The sequence below is a fragment of the Lupinus angustifolius genome, chromosome LG07, assembly GCF_001865875.1.
Source record: "Lupinus angustifolius cultivar Tanjil chromosome LG07, LupAngTanjil_v1.0, whole genome shotgun sequence".
NCBI lineage: Eukaryota > Viridiplantae > Streptophyta > Magnoliopsida > Fabales > Fabaceae > Lupinus > Lupinus angustifolius.
In genome coordinates this window covers 6,324,343-6,337,578 of record NC_032015.1, presented here as the reverse complement: position 1 = coordinate 6,337,578, position 13,236 = coordinate 6,324,343, and the positions used below count along the sequence as shown (strand labels likewise).

General features: G+C 32.3%; 1 protein-coding gene across 1 annotated transcript; it reads right to left on the bottom strand.

Annotated features, from left to right (window-relative positions):
• On the bottom strand, nucleotides 7,835–9,039 carry LOC109352782 (F-box protein CPR30-like). Its single transcript, XM_019594976.1, has one exon. It carries the CDS (start codon nucleotides 8,957–8,959, stop codon nucleotides 7,916–7,918), a length of 1,044 nt encoding a protein of 347 aa, XP_019450521.1. The 5' UTR covers nucleotides 8,960–9,039; the 3' UTR covers nucleotides 7,835–7,915.

Below are 13,236 nucleotides of genomic sequence, written 5' to 3'. Positions count from 1 at the left end.
ATATTACATTATTTCTAAAATCCCTTACCAAGTATCTAGATAATGTGTAAAAATTTATATACAATAAATACATCATTTACTATTTATTTGTATCATTTTTATTTAAAAATTAATCATAATTGAAAATTAATAATGAATAATATAATGATAATGTAAGAAATTCTTATATTTTTTCTCATAAATCAATAGGCATTTCCTCTAGACAAAATATCAAAAAGTCATTCTTTTCGAATATCAAAAGGTATGGAGGTAGGATTGATGATACTATAAATTCTTAATTGTGAAGTGATAGTTTTTTTTCTTCTCTTAAACATTTTCAAAAAAAGTTTTGTAAACAAATGGAATTGGATTGAAAAAAGTAGGATTGTGTTATTTTAAAACATTAGGACAGCAGGTGTATTTCTTTTTTAAGAGAATAATGTATCTCCTTGTCTAAGGAGATAATTTATTTCCTCTAACTAATAAAAATATGACATGTGTGTTATTTTGTTTATTTTTTAAAATATTTTTATAGAAAATAGTGAAATATGACACATATCATGATTTCACTAACAGGAGGAGATAACTTATCTCCTTATATAAGGAGATACTCCATTCCCCTTTTTTAATACTCCTTGAGTTTGATGGACTAGTATCCCATGTCATTTAATTTTTGGTCCAAACATCAATATAAAATGGAATAATTCAATTCTTTTTTTCGAATAGATGCACAGTTAGCATGGAAACAAAGCAAAACTTTGGAAAGCATGAAAGTTCTTTTAATGCTCATTAAATATAGGATTTAATTGTGCAAATGTTTTTACATTGTCAATAAATCATTTATTATTGATTTATTAATCATCATTAATTGTCAAATAAAATTAATACAAATTAACGATAGATAACTAACAGTGTAAGTCAATGTACAAATTTTAAACTCTTAAATATTGTGGTAAACATGAAAAACTAATTAATACAAACTCAGAAATAAAAAGACTTATAAAAGGGACATGTGGAATAATTATGATATTAAGTATTTTAATTGGATTTTTCTTCTAACCATATGTTTTTTAGTACATTTCTTTTTTCGGGTACATTTCTAGCCATATGCTTTAAGACAATATTTATTTAAGCAACAAAAAATACTAAGTCATTCTCGAAAGACTTAATTATTGACTCTTAATAAAAAAATATATAAATTCTAAATGTAGATTTTATATTTTTGTTTACATAAAGGTTACCATAGGATGATGATTAGCAAATTCATTATTATGTTCATTTGATACAAGAACCATAATTTTATAAGGATAGTCCTTTAAAATTATAATAGATAGAATAATCTATGTACTAAAAAATTTGCATTATCATTAGATCATTCACGTGTTAATATAATACTTAACTAAAATTAATTGGTAAGAATGATGAATGATACATTTATAAGGTCAGAAATAAATTTATATTAATACTACATAAATATTTAGTTTATGTAACATGTTTTATAAGTAAGTACCATCAAAGTAATATTTTATTGAAAAATAATATATTTGTCATTATTAAAATACGAGACATTTAGTTTTTCCATGTAAAATTACTTTTAATAGAATTCTTCTACAGGATATGCATTAGAAAAATTATTGCCATATATTCATAGTGTTTTATAATTTAAAGCATTAACATGTAGGTTAAGAATTCATTAATTTGATTTTTAAATAATCGTAATTGTATTAAAATGTAGTGTTATTAGTATTGTATCGGTCATCAAACTGATTAAATCGATTGATGGATGTAACTTATGGTTTGTAGTTGATATACTGATGTATATGTGATGCAGATTTTAGTTGAATTTATATATATATTATGACGACGGATCTATCATTTTTAATCGGATCTGTCCTTTTTTATTTATATGGGTCGGGCCGAATCTTGCTCATATGTTACCAATCCTAATATATTTCTACCTCTTCATTTGCATGACATTGAGTAAACAAATAATCTTTGGGTAGAGTCTTTCGATGAAAAATTGAAAGATAAAATACACTGAATTATTTTGTTTACACGTACTCTCACATATGCTAATGTGATAAATTTATAAGTAGGTGAAAAATAAGACCAACCTAATTTTAATTCAAAGATAAGTTTAAGTGCTGGAATTACTAAGAAAACATCATTCTCCACTGATATAATGATCACCAAATTAATTGTGATAATAATGGTTATCCAACTATTCTTAGAAGTTTAAAATGACAACTATCCACAAAATTTTCTTTATAAAAAAAAGTTTAAAATCTATGCACTCACAGTGTACAGTTTTTTACACTTTCAGTACATTATCTATCATTAATTTGTATTACTTTTATTTGAAATTACTTTTATTTGAGATTCAATGATAGTTAATAAATTAATGGTGGATGATTGACTGACAGTGTAAAAAATATTTACACTGTCAGTGTATACATATTAAATCCTTATAAAATTGATGTTGAATGACATTTTGAATGATAAAAATTCTTGACCTGACTCCATACAAAATTTATGGATTTCTGCCTTCAATTATTAAGGTATAAAGTTTAAACAGTGACATCAGCATGTAGGCCTTAATTAAATTTTATATTAATTTTGGAAGTTTATATATATTTGCTGCATTTGGAGATTTATGCATGGCTAGGTACCAATGGTTGGTGACAAAATACAACTGCTCTTTTGTTCATATCTCTTAAACAATCATCACCTTTTTTTTCTATTTCATTGGACATGGTAAAAGTTTGAAAATTAAAAAATAAATAAGGAAGGAATGTGTTTTAAATGTTTCATCTAACAAATTAATCCATCATCAGTCAGTAATTTAATGCATTTTTTTATTGTTTATGCAAATATAGTACGTCATTTTCAATCACTTTTATAAAATATTATGACTTTGATATAGAACAAATATCTGTACAATATTAAACCATTTATTGAACCACATTGGTGTAGCCGTTTAATCTGTAGGTTCTTGTTTATCTATCTCCCCTCAGTCCCTCACATATGACCCTACATAGGTGACCCTAACCTAATGATCTATGAGTTTGTTTTTTAAGGAATAAAAGGAGAAAAGAGGACTCCTTACAACCTCATTAAAAATATAGATTTATTGTCAACATGCTTTCTCAGGTCAATAATAATAAATTTGTAATTGACATAACATGTTTTCATCGCAGCAAAACAAGGTGTGAGATATAATCTATCGGAGCATAACATACCCTCCAAAAATCAAATTGGAGATGGAAGTAAACACCTCAATTGCTGGAGGCTAGTGTTATTCCTGCGTAGCTGGTACAAAATGAATCCAACAAGATTTATTTTCTAGTGGTACAAGTTTTCCACTCCTCAAATTCCATATTTTTTTTATTAAACCCATATTAAGCATTGAACCGTATGTTTAAATAAATAAACCAAGCTTGAGAGTATTTGTGTTTCATAATAAATAATTAGTAAAGGGTAATAAATGAAATGATAAGCTGAAGAGGGCCCTTAGTATTTATTCCATTCTCATCTTGAAAGTGATGACTGGTGAATAAAAGACTTTGTAATTATTCCATCATCGTCTTGAAGGCTCTGTGATAGAATTTCAAATTTAATGAACAAATCTTTGAGCAATTATTCAACTTGAGGATAAGATTTTTGAAAAACATGGTAGTGCTAGGTTGTTTGGGCTCAGGCCATTAGAAAGGGAATATGATACTTATATTTATTATGATTGAGATTTTAGGCCATCAATTTATTATTCACAATATAAAATTATAAATTGTATTTACTAAAACTTAAACTATTTATATTTGGAAGTTTGATATTATTTTTATTGGTTCACTTATGGATGAACTCTCATCTTATATAGTGAAAATAGGTCATGTCAGATTAAACTAAGTTTTTCCTTAAACAAATTACATTTATATAGCATAGGTCTAACTTGTTTAAAAGTTTGGTATGACCTATTAGCATGTTGAAACATTTGTTATACTATATGGTCTTAAAATAAACTATTATATCTATGTTTAAATATATTAATAAACATACTTTTAACTAGGTTCATCTAACTCTAATAATTAAAATATATTTTTGTATAAATTTTTATATTAAAATTACATATAATGATATTACTTATATTAAAATTTTAAAATAGTATAATAACAATTATTTATTATATAGTATGACTACATAGACTAACATATTAGACCTTTTAAAAGGTCTGAGACTATTAATGAAAATATATGGTCTAACTTAGCCTATTATAAGCCAGACAATAAATCTTGATAGGAAATCTGACCTATTTTCACTCTTACACTAACTCATCATGGTTTGCAACTAGTTGCCAATAGTTAGGTTTTTTAAAATTTTATCTTATCTATTTTAGAGTTTGATTCAAATTATATTTGGAGCCATCCAAACATGTGGTAATACCCTATTTCTTTTAAGATAAATACTTTTGTAGATATAAAATTATAAATGATGAGACTTCTTGAGTTAAGTCATTCATTAATCAAACGTCTCTTGTTTAAGGATGACAACATAATTTATTCTATGGAATGAGGTCGCCTGGATAAGGTTAATGTGATCTAAGGATGTTAGGGATGACAACGGACACGAGCAGACACAAGCAGTAGCTATAAGCTATCCGTTTCAAAATAAGAGAACATTATCCATACTTGTACGGGTACCCGTGTGCGAGTATTTCTGGGTACCCGCAGGTTTCCTATATTATAAATGAATTTTTAATTTTTTACTTCTATTATGTTTCAAATGAGATAAAACTTATTTATTTTTTTACATTCTGATTGAATATTTGACAAAAATGCTAAATTTATTGGTGTTTTCTATTTGTATGATTTTTTGTTTTCATTTCCTTAACAAAAAAGTATATATTTTCTTTGTAAAACATGTGTGTAATAATATTTGTAGGGTGTTTCACCACTAAACTCAATAAAATGTATAAACAAAGTAAAAAGAAAAAATATATATAGTGTAATGAATGTTAGAATAATGTACTTTTTATTTTAATTAAATATAATATATTAATCATATAAATAACGGGTATCCGTGGGCATGGATACCATAATATTCATACCCCGTATATAGTATGATATTTTTAAAAACTCGTTTATAATACTCGTGGATACCCGTTTGTGACTCGTACCCGTGCACATACGGGTTTTACCTGCGGGTAGGAGTTTTTTTGCCATCCCTACCAACAGTTCATGGCATTGAAAGAAATAAAACCAATCAAGAAGATGATACCCTTGATTAAAGTGGCTGCAATGATCTTCTTCTAAAGTTCAGCACAATATACCAACAATGCATTAATTTAGTGGTGTAAGACCCGACTAGATCTCAAGGTGACCAAAAAGTTAAGGGCCTGATTCCTGGGAGCGAACTTATTGGGAGGGTAATCATACATCCTAACATGGATGGATTAGTTCCTTCCTTATAGTGTGAAGAGATACACAATATGCCTTGAATATATTGAAGTGTGAAACCTCATATCGAAAGAGATGGATAAAAGAATTTATAAATAAAAAAAAAGACTCATGAACCATTCTGACGTGGTGTCTCACAACAATGGACCATTAAGTATGTGATACTGACACTTAAATAAGTGATTGATGGTATATTGAAATTGAAGTTTCATATTTGATATATACGAGTGAAAGAGTTTAAGTGAATAATAATAACCTTGAAACTATTATCTCTAGCTTTAATTAAAGACATGTTGCTTTTAAGTAGCTCTTCAGTCTTTCCAGTTTCCATTACCCTTTTACAATGGGAATCCAGGGAGCTCCATTTTCAATCAATTTTTATCAATCATTACATTGGCTGCACTTATATACTAGAGTGCAGAGAGTGACTAGTTATTAATTACATGAAATGTATAAATGTACATGGCACTTGGTTTGAGTTACATTTCATTCTATAATAAGATGAGGCAGCTACACTGATCTATCTGTAACACCTGTGTCGCTGTGTCTTTTGTTGTAATTATTGGAAGTATGATCATGGTTTAATATGGAGTAGGAAACAAAAGATTAGTTGATTAATATATTTGTAATAGCTTGATATTTAAAGTTAGGAGAATTAGTTAGAGTTTGATTTTCAGTTACTTACTTTTCTATTTTTACAAGACAATGTGTTTCAAAATATAGCACTTATAGCCTTCTTTGTAAATCAATCAATTTTGATGAATCAATGAGAATCGTGTGTATTTTCAATTCGTAATAGTAATGGGATTCAAACAAGAAATCACATCTTTGAATGCACTTTCTTTAAGAAAATACTGAATAAAGCTTTTATCAAAGTCCAAATTGTCAATCTCCATTTGAAATGCTCTCATTGGAGCAGATGTATTCTCACAAGTGAAATTTAGTGAAGTCAAAAGAGCTGTCCTATTTGCCATGGCAGCATCTGAAGCATATCATATATGGAGTGACAGAAACAAAAGAATATCTACAAATAAGATGAGGGAATCTGAGAGCATTCTTAATCAAATTATGAAGGAAATCCAACTGAAAATTTAAAGCTGTAGCTGTGTGATGAATATTGCAGCAGAGGAGAAATTCTTGACTGAATGTGAGTTCTCTTAGCCTAGATGATACCAATTAATTTAGCTTCTTGTAATTACTGATAATGGGTGATTTCATAGGTCTTTGTGGAGCTTAGTTTCAGCCCTGAAGCATTTACCACCACCCTATTATTTGGTTTTTTTGTCCAGGACTTCAGGTAAAACATTTTTATATTTTATCTAACAAACCTCTTCTGCCTATGAGAGCTTTGGATAAAAAGTGAAGTTGCTTTTCTGAATGTACATCATAATAAACAACGAGACGTTGGTCTAGTAGTATAATGTTAAATGTTCGCTTAATGGAGCGACAATTGTTGGGAGAGGCAATTATACACCCGAAAGAGATTAGTTCCTTACTTATAGGGTAAAATGATACCTTCGTTTATACCAAAAAGAAAATGTAAATCATAAACATACCAAGGAAGTAAGTGAAGTTCTAGGATCTTCTTTCTTGTCTTCAGTTCTTGCTAAATATTTAGTATTCTGTATTCCCTTGCTGTTGCACAACACATTAACCCTGGCAGCTATAGTCACTGCAACAGGGTCAGCCTTCCCAGCATAACTTATGTAGTGTACAAGTTTGCCAGTATAGGGTACATGATGAGATTAACACAAGGGGCAGGGCTAAATGACACTCCAAAATACAAGAGGAAAGCTTATAAACTCATGACTCATAAACTAGTTCATTGAATTGAAACTATTAGGTAAAATTAGTTGATAAGAGTTAATAAGTGTAAAATGAAATAAGCCCATAACTTGTAACTATAAGCCCATAACTGCAAATTTTATCAAATACTACTAGCTTATAAGTTATTTGATGGTGTTACAGAGCATACTCATACTCATAGTATCTCTGAGTGTGGAAGATACACTCAATCCCTTAGCAGGTATAATCACTCCAACAGAGTTTATTCTTTTAGCCTTGCCTACATATGCTATCAGTGTAATAGTTTGAGGTACAGGATACATGACGAAGTTAAAAGAATTCGGCTTAGTTTTGTACAGTACAATGTATATGTCACATCATCCATATTAAATAAAATGTGATAGTAAATTTCTACAACTTATGAACTGCAATACAATATATCAGTTGTGAAAGGAAAAAAAACTTGACAGCACATAAAATCTGAAATCAATCATAAAAAAGCATTAAAGCGGAAGAATGGGAACAGAGATAAGTATAAGGTGAGGTATCTAAAATCTTTTTATACCAAACATTAAAGCAAGAGTCAGAAAGTGATTACAGAAACAATACACCTTTTGCTAATTTTGCTCAATTGGATCTAACTAAAATACCTAAAAATTCACAAGATTCCTTGTTAATCAAGGCAACTATACTAATTGTTATCACCTTCTCCTTTTAGCTTGACTCTTGCTCACAGAGCATGCAAATCTATCAAGTAAAACCAAGCTCCCTGTATCCTCACAAGCAGCAATTATTTCACCCTTAATCCTTAGATCCTTAATCTCTTGGGTCTTGGTATCAAAGGAACGCAGAGAAGTTTCTCCCTTTTTATGTAGTAGCATTAAAACTTTAGCGCTTGACCTAAATCCAAAGACTTTTGATATACACCCTCTTTCTAAATTAAGGGTAAACATCTTAGTCCATGATTCAGCAACACCATACTCTCTCATCATCCATATTCCACAACAATCAAACACAGAAAGGTAACCTTGAATGACAGTAACTTTTAGCTGCAAAGTACACAATGCATCAAAAACAAGGTTTGGTGGAAAACCCATCCTTTTAAACTTCTCTTGTACCATATTGAAGATCAATACATAGCTCTTAGTAGCATAAGAAGGAGAAACAACCCAATGCACATTCCCATGCAGAAAGCACTGCGTGTTTGAAAACTGCAACTCCTCTAATTTCCTATAAGGACAATGAATACCTCTCCAACCACCTTGGTTGAGGGAATATAACTCGACCCCGTTAAAGATTCTGATAACTTTGAAATCGCTATTACCTGTATCAAACCCGAACCCTAGAGCGGTGTGTTTTACAGCAGGGGTTTGGATTCTGAGGTATGTACGAATGGAAGGGTTGAATAAGGTGATAGCATGGTCATGGCCAACGCTTTGTTCGATGAAGCAAACGACGCCGTAAAGGGAACTGATGAAGCGTAGGGAATAAGGGTGGTGAGTGGAATATGGAGGTGGGGTTGTGGTGAAGGTGGTGGAATGAGAAGAGGGCGTGGGTTGTATGAGAAGAAGAGTGGGGTTTGGGTTAGAGAAGGAACGTTGAAGAGTGAAAGAGAGTGAGGATATGAGTGAGAACCATGATTTGGAAACGGAACTGAAACGAATGAGTGTTGTGGAAGGAAGGTGGAGAAGGATTTGTTCAAGTATTGCTTCGGGAACATAGTTTGATAACAACGACGATGACATGAGTTCAGAGATTTAGAAAAAAACACGCAAATCGCAATCAATGCATGGGGTATAACAATCTTTAATAGGAGAGAAATCATGAGAATGATGTGTATATTTTTCATTTAATCTAATATACATTCATTATCCATATCTTTCGATTTTTTTAAATAAAATCTTTATCTTTCCAATACTTTTGTATCAATCAACAACAACACATTGTTATTTTAGGTGCAAAGTATTTAGATCTTAAAGATAACTAAAATATCAATAGTTCAATTTTTCTGAGTGATATTTATTGGGATGGATACACTCCAAAATAGATTAGCTTCTTACCCAAAAATTAAGAGTATAACCTTTAGTAATACAAAAAAAAAAAATAACTACATATTTATACATGTATCTAATATAATTCTTGGTATAAAAAAATAAAGTTTTGATAGTGGACAATTAACACTTTCTACGGAATATTTAGTATTTTTTTCTTCATGTTTACCATCTATTAAGAGTATTAAGAGTCTGACTATCTCCATTCTTTATTGCTATCAAGGATATCCACTAAAGTGCAATATTAAAAGAGTGTAAAATTATAATATTTTTAAAAATCATTGAAATCTATCTTCCACTCTTCGAGCAAAGAGAAAAGCCATAGAGTCTGGCATGCTGCATGACAAGCTGAGATATACTCAGCTTCACAAGTGGATAATGTTACCACCTCTTGTTTCTTGGAGCACCATGAGATAGGGGAACCAAACAGCAGGAAAACATAGCTCATAGTGCTATTCCTCTCTAGTACATCACCACTCCAATCAGAGTCAGAATATGCTACAAGTTGCACACTCCCTTTTGATGTTTCATTAGAGAACAGAATTCCAAAATCACATGTTCCTCCCAAGTATCTTAGAATTCTTTTGGCTGCTACCATGTGTGACTTCCTTTATAAACCTATTCACTAAGCCAACACTGTAAAAAATCTCTGGCCTAGTGTGACAGATAAACCTTAGGCAACCAACCATTTGCCTAAACTGAGTACTATCAACTGTTGGTTCATGTTCACCCTTATCCAACTTTAAATTTACCTCTGCAGATGTTTCAGCAGCATTGCAATTCAACATATTGAACTTGTCCAGTACATCATTTATATACTTCCTCTGGTGCATGAAAACTCCACCCTCATCTGGTTTGAATTTCATGCCAAGAAAGTATGCCAATTTTCCCATATCAGTCATCTCAAACTCTGATTTCAGCCTCACTTTCACTTCTTCTATTCCTTTTGAGTTGCTGCTAGTAATAAGTAGATCATCTACATATAGGCATATGATGAGAATATCAAGATTGCTCATGGTCTTGATATACACACCATGTTCCATATCACACTTCTTGAACCCTGAGCTTGAGAGAAATGCATCAATTCTCTTATTCCAAACCCTTGGTGCCTGTCTTAAGCCATACAAGGCTTTTCTTAGCTTGTATACTTTGTTCTCACTACCTTCTATAACAAATCCTGGAGGCTGAAGAACATAGACCTTTTCTTCAAGAGGACCATTGAGGAAAGCATATTTTACACCTAGCTGCCACATTACCCAATTGTTCTTGCTTGCTAGAGCTACAATGAGCCTTACTGTTTCTAGTCTTGCAACTGGTGCAAAGACTTTAGAAAAATCAATCCCTTCCTTCTGCATGAAGCCTTTTTCAACTAATATGCCCTTGTGTTTTGCAGTAGTGCCATCAGGATTCATTTTGGTTTTGAAAACCCATGGCTTTTTGTCACTAGGAGGGTGAACCAATTCCCAAGTTTTGTTCTTGTTGATTGATCTCAATTCCTCCTTCATAGCTTCTTTCCACACCTTGTTGTTCACTGCTTCTTCAACTGAAATAGGCTCTGTATTTGCAAACAAAACAATGAATTGCACTAATTCCCCTTCACTATTAACAACATCATCAGGTGATATTAAGCAGTCTCTGAATCTTGCAGGTATATTTCTCATTCTTGTGGGCCTTCCTGCATCAAACCTATCAGTTTGTGTCTCTAATTGATGCTCAACTTCACTCACAATTTGATGCTCTTCATCACTATGATCATTGTTCTTCCAATCAAAGGAAATTTGAGCACTAGGTGTTGACCCTAGTCTTTCTTCTTTCCAGGAGCTTGACTCAACAAAGTGCATATCCCTGCTGGACATTACTTGATTTGTTATGGGATTGAGCAGTTTATATGAACCAATAAAGTGATATCCAACAAAAACCATTGCTTCACTTTTATCATCTAGTTTTCTTCTTCTTTGATCAGGAATGTGTTTGTAGCATAGGGATCCAAAGATCCTGAAATGCTTGATTGATGGTTTCACTCCTGTCCAGAATTCTTCAGGAACTTTGAAAGCAAGTCTCTTAGTTGGACAATGATTCAAGACATAGGATGTTGTAGTTGCAGCCTCTCCCCATAGGCTTTGTGGCAAGTCTCTGCTCATTAGCATACTTCTAACCATTAGTTGAGGAGTGTATGGGGTTGTGACTTCATGTATGATCCCATTCTTCCTACATAAGAACTCAAAATCTTTGGAAGTATATTCACCTCCTCCATCTGTCCTCAAGATTTTGATTGATCTCTCAGATTGTTTCTCAACCATACACTTGAATGACTCAAAGGTTGCATACACATCACTCTTTGCTTTGATCAAATATAACCACAACTTTCTGCTATAATCATCAACTAGTGTCATGAAGTATCTATTTCCACCTAGAGAAGGAACCTCAAGTGGTCTACACACATCAGAGTAGACTATGTGCAATAGATTTTTGGCTCTTGATGGAGTGAAGTTACTGAAAGATGATCTTGGTTGCTTGCTAATTAGGCAATTATCACATACTTCCTTGGGCAGATGTATTGTAGGCAGGCCAAGGACCATTTCTTTGGTCTTCATGAGACTTAGATCCTTAAAGTTAAGGTGACCAAGTCTCATATGGCACAACCACACATTATTGGACAAAATCTCCATATTAAAGCATTGAGATTCAATTGCATTTAGATTTACCTGGAAGGTTCTATTCTGAGTTAGTAGAACCCTCATTATCTTTCTCTTATTAGAGTCAAATACTTCCAAGCATCCTTTTTGCATATTCATTGCAAATCCTTTCTCAAGTAATTGTCTCAAGCTGATTAAGTTGTTCCTCATGTTGGGCACAAACAATACATCAGTTATCATAGCCTTCCTTCCATCTTTCTTTTCTATCATAACATCACATGTGCCCTCAGCCTGAATCAATCTGTTATCTGCAAATCTGACCTTGCTCTTCTTGCTTGAGTCAAAGTTAACGAACCAATATCTATGGCATGTCATGTGATTAGAACAGTCAGAGTCTATATACCACATCTCTTCACATCTTTCCTTTTTGCTTGTTGTCATCATCAACAGTACAGGACTATCATCCTTGTCTTCCATTTCCTCCTTCACCATGTGTGCCTCACTGTGGTGTTTGCCATCAAACTGTCTTGGCATTGCTTGACATCAGTAGAAAAATGTCCAATTTTATTGCAATTAAAGCATTTAATTTTCTTCCTATCAAGCCTCTTCTTACCTCCCCAACTTGCATTGAATCCTCCTATTCTTGTGAAGCTAGTGGGCTGATCTTGATTTGTATTCCTAGCCTTGAAGTATCTTCCTCTACCGCGGTTTCTATATCCACTTCCGCCATAGTAGCTTCCTCTTCTAGAAGTTTGGGCTTGCAGGGCCTGATCAATTGGCTTTTCTGTGGATCTCTCTATGAGCCTTTGCTCATGAGCCTCGAGGGAACCTTGAAGTTCTTCCACCCTTAATTCTTCAAGCTTCTTAGACTCTTCAATTGCTACTACAATATGATCAAAGCTATGAGTCAATATCCTTAATATCTTCTCTACTATAGTCTGATCAGTGATCAATTCACCACATGCTTTCATTGCATTTGTGTGGCTGGTGATCCTATTGCAGAATTGTGTCACCCTTTCATTAGAATCTATCTGCATAAGCTCATATTGTCTCCTCATAGTCTGTAATCTGACCTTTTTTAGTTGTTCTACTCCTTTGTTACCATTTTCCAAGCTTCTTGTGTAGTTCTTGCTGCTGCAATTTTCTCAAAAGTGTGCTTCATCCACACATTGATGAAGTAGGAAGATTTACTAACATGGTGCACCTTGACTGAAAATTTACGGTCTTGGTGCACCTTTTTGAGAAATTACAAGAATGGTGTACATTATATGTAAATCGGCAACAAGGTTGCCGATTCCTTTTTTTCCTTCTAATAATCCCCCCAAAATCGGCAAT

Bases quoted from the DNA above. Each gene is read 5' to 3' on its own strand.
- LOC109352782 (XM_019594976.1), bottom strand. From the start codon at position 8,959: ATGTCATCGTCGTTGTTATCAAACTATGTTCCCGAAGCAATACTTGAA.